Source organism: Akebia trifoliata, chromosome 5, assembly GCF_017979445.1.
Source record: "Akebia trifoliata isolate Shusen 1 chromosome 5, ASM1797944v1, whole genome shotgun sequence".
Taxonomy (NCBI): Eukaryota; Viridiplantae; Streptophyta; class Magnoliopsida; order Ranunculales; family Lardizabalaceae; genus Akebia; species Akebia trifoliata.
In genome coordinates this window covers 5419874-5428546 of record NC_141379.1, presented here as the reverse complement: position 1 = coordinate 5428546, position 8673 = coordinate 5419874, and the positions used below count along the sequence as shown (strand labels likewise).

Below are 8673 nucleotides of genomic sequence, written 5' to 3'. Positions count from 1 at the left end.
TTGGTTCTAGCACCAGCAGATACCCATCGGATAGAACCTAATAGTTCCTACTCCTATCTGTTCTATACAATTTTAGACCTGACTCTAATCACTTCCAACAAAAAGGGAATCAAAACCAGGGTTTTCGGCTCCGATTAAATGGGTGCCCAAGGACACCTCTAAGAGTAGCAAAATTGGTATTTTACCTAGGGGTGTCAATGGGCCGGTTCCAGTCCGATTCATAAGGCACTTAGAATCATAACATTTTTTTGGGTTCCAATTCTTGTCAATTCCAATTTCAAAATAAATGGAATCAAAATCAGAATTGCCAAAAAACACGGGTACCCATCGGTTCCTACTCTCAAGAATTGAATGATAAAAAATGTATCACATTATTTAAAAAAAAAAAAAAAAAACTTTCAAAAAATTAACATATTATCTACAAAATAATTAACTTATTTATAATTTGTTATATTCGATATAAGACATTGATTTTTTTCAAAAATAAAAATTTCTTACCTTAGTAGTAATAAATTTTTAGAAGAGAGTTCATTTTAATCATCAATCCATAGTTTATATGAACAATTGAAGAACTTAAATTTTGAAATAAAAGAATACCTTAAATCATCTATAATATTAAAAAAATAAACTACAAAATAAATCAGTTCCGGGTACCTGTCGGATTTATCCCAACCGTTTGGGTTCCTATCGGTTTGGTTCCATTTTAGATCCAGCTCTAATCAGTTTCCGGTACCTGGCTCTCTTTTGCCCTATTTTTTCGGAAAACTACATCTATTCTGGTGTGGATGGCACGAAGGGATACATTTCTTAGTTTCAATAGGACTCCCTGAACATGGTTTCTATCTACTATTATCTAAAAAGTAGGTTATGGTTTTCCTCTCCTTTTTGAGCTACACAGATTGATGAGTTCCACAGGCGTGATGGTTTCGATGTTAGAAAGGCTGACAAGATTTTCAAGAGCATCTTCAAGGATCAATTAACCCAGAAAGCCATCTGCAACGCAGAATCTCCAAATTCGGATTGAAACTAGTTGACAATAGTGCATCTGAAATGGAAAAATTATCATGAAGGTTTGTAATAGACCTCTTGCACATATTGTGCAGAGACTCGAGAAGACTAGAGTTTGAACCTTGTTGCTTACTTTGCTTACAAGTAACAACAGTAAAATAGTAATTACATTGATGAAAGCTGCATTCCCTTTCTAGTTTCTATACAAGAATCATTGGCTTTCACTTAGTGCATGTATTTTAAATAATAACAAAAATTAATATTAGATACCATTATAATGCTCTAGACAAGATTTTTCTTAAGGGATTTTTATTGCAAAAATGTGTACATATTGGAATTAATTATCTCAAGCCTTCAACAAATTATAAAGCATTCTAAATGATAATACATTATCATAACAAGATGGTGCGCGGGGAAATGAAACATCATTAGTCGTTCAATTACTCGTATAATTAGAAGAAAAGATGGGCAATGAAACATTATCATTAGTTATTCAAGTATTCTATTTACCACCATTTCATATTTCCAGACAAATTGTAAGCATCATAAGGTGGCCTAATAGTTCTCTCCAAAATGCCCACCAACCCTTCTCACCACTCTAAATTATGATCACATAAACATACCGCTCCAATGTTTCTCCAGTCTCCCAAGACTCAGAATGCCCCGTGGAAAATATATATTCATTCATATATAATATAAAAGAAAGAAAGAAAAATAATAGAAAAAGAACCGAGGGAAGGTGACGAACGAGAACTGAATGCTATGGATGTTTATCACCACCCTGCTTTGGGGATGGATGGGGGTAACCCTGCTTTGGGGATGGAGAAGCAAGAGAACCATTTGGAATTGATAGGCTTCTCATTGGCTGCCCATTCCTTGTTACAAACCCTCCCTGTGTTCTTAGCATATTTCTGGCATTTGGGTTGCTGAGGTTGGCCCCTGTGCGCTCTGCTTGCATGGTCTGGAAATAGTAGGAAGAGCTGGCCATGTCCTTGAGATTCAATAATGGCTTGAGGACTTCGACAACTTCACTCATGAGAGGTCTGGCTTTTGGGTCACGGCTAAGACAGTGGTGTGCCAGTTGGGCAGACTTTTGTGCACCTTTGATCGAGAAGTGACCTTCAAGACGAGGATCTATAAGACGGTAAAACCGCCGCCTTTCCCCTAGATGTGGCCTTGCCCATTCGACTAGGTTGTGCTCCCCATTTGGTCGGTTTTTGTCCATGGATCTACGGCCAGTCAGCATTTCAAGTAAGACTACCCCAAAGCTATAGACATCGCTCTTTGAAGTCAGATGCCCTGAGACAGATTGATTGGATTAGACTAAAGAAACAAGTTCAAAGAGATCATTCGATGTTCTAAAAGATATATCAAAACAAATCAATGGGAAAGTAAAGAAAATCGAGTTATGTTGAGCAAATCTACAAGAGTTGGAAAAATAGTAAACCTCAAATTTATGATGGAAAAGGTACTATAAAGACGAAGGTCAAAGTTATTGGAGAAGATATTCTTCTCAGCACATTCAAGAAGGAAGAGATCCATGAGATGGAGCGCTCTTTAAAGAATCATTCCCCGTTAGAACCCTTATATACACACATTAGGCAACTACTTGTCTCGATAAAAAACCTCAGTAAAGACAAAATTTATCTCAAAACTATTATGAACTAATAATGATTCATTAATGGGCATATAGTTTGCAAATTGTGTGATTAAATAATTTAATTAACCACTTTCACCTGTATCTTTTATAATTTTATGATTAAATAATTTAATTAACCACTTTCATCTGTATCTTATATAATTTTATGAACTAATTCTATTTCTGAAACATCATAACGAGTCAGGAACAAATTACACCTTATGGAATTGCACTCGATTTCCAGAGAACAATCTTCATTCTTTGCTTGGATCATCAGTAAGAACAAAATCCATAGTGGTGACAAGACAGCATGGTAGACTTGTGCCTTTGTCCTTCTATTTATTTATGTGAAGTCTTCTAGAACTACTCAACCCCCTAGTACCAATAACAAAGGTTAACCATCCTCATTGGGTACTTCTTTGGTTTTATCAATGTTTTTCTCAATAAATGAGACAATTAAAGATCAGTTGGGAGGAAGGTTTCCCTAATTGGAATGTTGCAGCTATTCCTATGATATATTGTGTCTTCAACATTGTGGTTCATTTGTTGCCAATGGTTTTATTATTAGCTGATAGCGAATGCAATAGCTGAACATTTTGTTCATTAAAGTATTTATCAGCAATGATATAAACTAATTTCAGTCCATGACTGACTCTAGTCCAAGAAGGTTAATAAAATAGTGAAAGTAAAATAAATTGTTCAAAGTCTTGTAGCTAAATTTAACCACACACCTGTCATCACATACTCCGGGGCTGCATAGCCATAAGTTCCCATAACTCTAGTGGATACATGAGTATTATCTCCTTCAGGGCCATCTTTGGCAAGTCCAAAGTCAGAGAGCTTGGCATTGTAGTCCTGAAAGACATATTTTCATAAAAATAAGACCAATACAAAGGAAAAAAAAATGTAAACTATCAAGCCACGATGTAGCCACATACCGCATCTAAGAGGATGTTAGATGTTTTAAAATCACGATATATAACTGGCCTTTCCGCTTCCTCGTGAAGAAAAGCAAGGCCCTTTGCAGCACCTAGCGCAATTTTCATTCTGACGGACCACGGAAGAGGTAGGGACCCTTCTGCATATAACATGGTTGTTACCAGAGAACATTAAAACATCTGATGTAGAAGGCAAATGTCTAACAGACGGTGTCATTAATGTGACAAGCAACTTGCAAATAACAAGGTTGCCTAACAAACTCCACATGTGACAATAAATTATTAAAGGACTAATGGTAAATCCGATGTTTTGTTTTATCCTGTAATGATGTTCACACTCTTTACAATACTTGAATGATAAAACGGATGCTAGGGTGTTCCATAGCAAGGAGAGCTCGTCTCACACGGTGATTTTAGAGACTTTGGGGTTTCTTTTCTTTTGGTCAAAGATGAGTAAAGATTTTGAGGGAGTGTGCTTCCAAGATTTTGTTTTTAACTGGGAAACCGTTTGTTACCAGTAGCCCCAAGCCAGGCGTGTATTTTTTTCCCTTGTTTTTTCTTGTCTTGTTGATTGGGGGCTATCTCAGCCTCCTATTCTCCTTTTTCTTTCATTAATAAAATTTATATTTATCAAAAAAAAAAACGGATGCTAGGGTTACAGGAATAAAATTTGTGGATGCCTTTCACTTAATACTTGGTGAGAAATTCAGAGGAGAATGGAAACGGGGTGTTCAATTTTAGCATCTATTTTGGTCAGTCTGGAAATGTAAATAATTCACAAAACGCTTCGACCAGTGTGGAAATTAAGACAATGTTCATGAATATGATGTAAATAGTGTAGAATTGATGGAAATGTCGAGGAACATTTTGTTGATATAACACAGGTGTGGGTATAGAGCTTAAAAGCCAAAAAACCCTATTTTTATGTGGGGAAAAAAAATCATGTCACATAAACTATATACACCTTAGTATACAAAAAACTAGTTTAAATGAACAAACAATTAAAGACTATATATATATATTTAAGTAACAATTAAAGACTACATTCAAGCCTCATTTTCCATTTCTTAAATATCTATCCATACACCAGTAATACATCCAACTAATTAGACATGAAATAATGTCTAAAGCATGCTTATTGCTGCATGCTAAACTACCAACACACTTTGCATACAACAAAATAAATTGATAATACCTAATCATAATTCCTTTTTTTTTTTTAATACATTTATATGTGAAGGAAGGGTTTTGATCCCAGCCATGCCTATTACCAACACAGACTGTACCACCTCACCAAGGTGGCACCTTTATCAATCGGAATTCCTTTCTACTAATGAATAAATATTATAGTTAATTTATAAGTCCCTTTTACAAGCACTTTATATATTCTAGTTATTCTAAAATTTATGAATATCTTTACAATAGTTTTCAAAAAAATAAAAAATTTATTGAAATTTACTGTTCATTAAAATATTTCGACCAAAATCTAGCATTTTTATAATTACAATTTTATCATTCCGGTCAAAATTTACAGTTAGTTAACATCTTCAGAACTATTATTTAAAAGGAACACATTTTTCACACCAACACCTATACACCGGTACACTAAGAAGACACAAAGAAAAGTTGTACATAAATATAATTAATGCTTAGAAAGCTACCAAATATCCATCACATAATGGAGAAGATATATGAATTTTAATCAGATGATTTTGGTATTGGCTCTCATAGGATATACTTCTCTATTTATCTATCATAGTAAAAAATATATATATGTTTAATGAGAAACAGTGGGCTCTTTCTGAGATTAACTACAGTATGAATGGTTGGCCCACTTCCTGGTGCATCTACACATCATGAATCAGTATTATTGTTTGATTTCAAGCCATGAAATTTTTTTATATAGTTTTTTATTCCTCCTGAATGACTTGCTATTCCAATTGCCACAATTAGTCTTGCCTATACAAATTGAGTTAAAAAGAAACATTCCAACACAAACAAACAAACAAAATTCATGACTTGTTCACTTTCAGCAATGCCAAATTCCCAGATGACTCGGCCAAGACAGACCAAAATCAAATGAAATTTAAACCATAAGTACCTCATACCTTTAGATACTTCAATATAGAAAGTTTTAAGTTAACAATTTAGAATTTCAAGATACAACAAGCTAATTGCAAAGGACCAAATAGTTGGAAATTACATACTCCTAAAGAGGTGGTTCTCCAAGCTTCCTCGAGGCATGAACTCATATACTAGCAACCTTTGATCATCTTCGATGCAGCAACCAATTAATTTAACCAAATTAGGATGGAGGAGGTCACCGAGAAAATTAACTTCAGCCTGCCAAAATTGGGACATATATGAGAATTAAAAAAGGTATATAAGTTGGCTAAAATCTCAAAAGATCAAAATAAAAATAAACAAAGAAAAGCTCATACCAGCCACTCTTTATGACCTTGAAGTCCATCATGGTTAAGTGTTTTAACTGCAACCGTAAGCCCTGTGCCAGGTTTTACCGGAGCAGTTCCATTCTCCTCAATCCACCCTTTGAACACACAACCAAAACCACCCTCTCCAAGAAGACTCTCTGGTCTAAAATTCCGTGTGGCTGCCTTTAGCTCGTTAAACGAGAATTTTCGAAGCTGCGAAGCAACTTTCAGCTCCTCACCTACTTTTGGAGTTGAAGGGTTACTCTCTGCATTACTAGTCGTTGAAGAAGATATTACTGGGCCCACCGGTTGGTCTCTGCTGTCATTTGTTGATTTACTTTCGGCTGGTCCACATGAAGAATCTCATATCACAATGTTTTCTTACAAATCACAATAATTAATGAATTATTCAGTAATTTTTCGTGGTGAAGCAGTCATTGTTTCCAAAATGTAGATGAATCATAATTTATATTATATATCACAGGCTAAAATTTGAGAATGATAGAAATATGAAAATTTAATAATAACCCACATTTATTTCTTGCAAGGAGTTTAGTAAAACAACTAGAATATCCCAAATTTTCAAGAAATGACCTTCATTTGTTGAGTGACCAATTCATAGAATTTCGAATTTCCAATAAAATGAAGACTAGCTAATGAGTGAATTTCTGAAATTTGAAATCTTTTTCACTAAGAAAAAAGACAAACTAGTTACCATCAACAAATAATGCTGATAAACAAAGATAATAAAAAAAAAAAGTTCATGAAAACAACATCAAACAAACATAAACATAAAGAATACATCATAAACTCATATATCCATCCGACAAACAAATGAAGCCAAGCAAAAACAGCTGAATTAGGGGAATTGTAGACAACATCGACGAAAGAACGATATTCTTTAAAATAAAAGATTACCATTATGAGTACTGGTGCCACTTATAGAGCTATCAACTTTGGATCTTGAAGAGATACAGCTACCTATAAACCTAAACTTAATCCAACACCCAGCCTCCTTTACTGCCACTCCATCTTTCTCCTCCTTCTTCTCTTTCTTCCCTTTCGACTTTCCAACATCCCATGCCTCCACCTGAATAGTTTCAGCACCTAACCCCATCTTTGAATATCTTAACTCAACAAACCCATATCTCCAAAATCCCAAAAATCACTGAAACCAACACCAAGTTCCCACCTTTTTGAATCTGTCTTACAAGCTAAACCCTAAAATGTTCCATAACCAGAAAATACAAACAAAATCTGCCAAGAAAATCCTCTATTACAGAATCAGAGTTGAAACCCCCTCAAACCCTATAAAACAACAAAGACCATAAAACTCAAATCGCCCCCAAAAATCAAAACATCACTTTCAAAACCCCTTTCTTCAGATACTTCAAATCAGCAATAAAAACCGTTGACCTCAGTGACATAAATTAGTTAGAGAAGTCTCAAATCCCACCAAATCAACAAGTGGAGGAAAAAAAAAAAAAAACCTCAAATCAGAGAATACTGTTTCAAACCAAATACCAGTAAAATCAACTCAAAATCTCCTCTGAAACTCCAAAACAAAAACCCTTGAAATGAACTGAAAGGGATCGATGGTTGAGAGGCGAAATCTACCCAGAATTCTGTTATAAATCACATGGGCAGATAAATCCATCTGCCTGAGAGCCCACACACAGAGAGCTGAGCGTGCAAATAGCTTTCAAAGCCATTGACGAAGAATATATAGAAGAAGACAAATAAAGCGCAGAGAGAGGAGGAGAGAGATGTCTGTGTTTCTGAGAAAGAAAGAGTGAGAACCAGAGCGAGGAGAAAGGTAAGAACGGGCAGTCCGGGCAGATAGAATTGGAAAATGCGGGCAGCAGAGGAATTGGGGAATTTAGAAAGGCATAATTAATATTATCTCAGGAGCACGTCCTCCCTAATTTTCAGATCGTTCAGCTCTGCTCCATTTTCAACAATTGTGAATCTGGAGAAAAAAACAACTCTAAGTAATAGTTGATACTATGTGGCCGGACAGTCGTCCTCCCTAAGTTTCAGGTGTTTGGACTACTCTCAATAGTGCAAATCTCGAGGAACATCTAATGAAATACATTCGGATGTACAACCAGATCGTAACTTCTCTATGCACTGTTTGGTTTTATTTGTTTTTGTTTTTTTTTTGAAAATTTGTATTTATTAAACTGTTATTTTGATTCACTGATCTCTGAATTTTTTTTTTTATAAATATATTATAATTATAATTCTCATTTAATTCTTTTTTTAAATAATGGGTATTTATTTGTTTTATAATATACAAATTTAAATTTAGTGATGATTGGTCAATGCATGAAAGTAGATTTTGACACATTCAAATGCAATATATTTTTTCTACCCTTCCACGTTTCGTTAAGATAATACTGTATTTTCAAAATGATGACATAACCCTTTACCTTAGTCTACTTGGGAAGACTAATAAAATAACATAAATACCCTTACCTTAAGGGTGGAGTCAAGGTTTTCGCGCGCATGTGTGTGTGTGTGAGAGGGGGGAGGGGTATAGTTAATGGTACAATTGAAAAAGCTTGAAGATGAATGATTTTGAAGAGAAATTCATCAGTTTTTTTATTGAAAGTTGAATAAAAGGATATTTAGATCATTTTCAATTAGCCAATGA

The 8673-nt window shown here is 34.7% G+C and overlaps 1 protein-coding gene across 2 annotated transcripts; it reads right to left on the bottom strand.

The window, feature by feature from the left end:
• Window positions 1–1426: 1426 nt before the first annotated feature.
• On the bottom strand, window positions 1427–7955 carry LOC147401209 (serine/threonine-protein kinase PBL34-like). Of its 2 annotated transcripts, none has more exons than XM_086442391.1 (6): window positions 6936–7955; window positions 6027–6361; window positions 5793–5928; window positions 3586–3725; window positions 3379–3502; window positions 1427–2307 (listed from the first exon to the last, which is right to left on the bottom strand). In XM_086442391.1, exons 1-6 carry the CDS (start codon window positions 7132–7134, stop codon window positions 1769–1771), a joined length of 1473 nt encoding a protein of 490 aa, XP_086298517.1. In that variant the 5' UTR covers window positions 7135–7955; the 3' UTR covers window positions 1427–1768. The 2 variants fall into 2 exon arrangements, with proteins under 2 accessions (XP_086298517.1, XP_086298518.1); XM_086442392.1 differs by having other exon boundaries at window positions 3586–3722; window positions 6936–7953.
• Window positions 7956–8673: the final 718 nt, after the last annotated feature.

Coding starts and splice junctions, on each gene's coding strand:
- LOC147401209 (XM_086442391.1), bottom strand. CDS start 7,134: ATGGGGTTAGGTGCTGAAACTATTCAGGTGGAGGCATGGGATGTTGGA. Junction 5,929..6,026: donor AAGGTCATAAAGAGTGGCTG/GTATGAGCTTTT, acceptor CAATTTTGGCAG/GCTGAAGTTAATTTTCTCGG. Junction 3,503..3,585: donor CTAACATCCTCTTAGATGCG/GTATGTGGCTAC, acceptor TATGTCTTTCAG/GACTACAATGCCAAGCTCTC.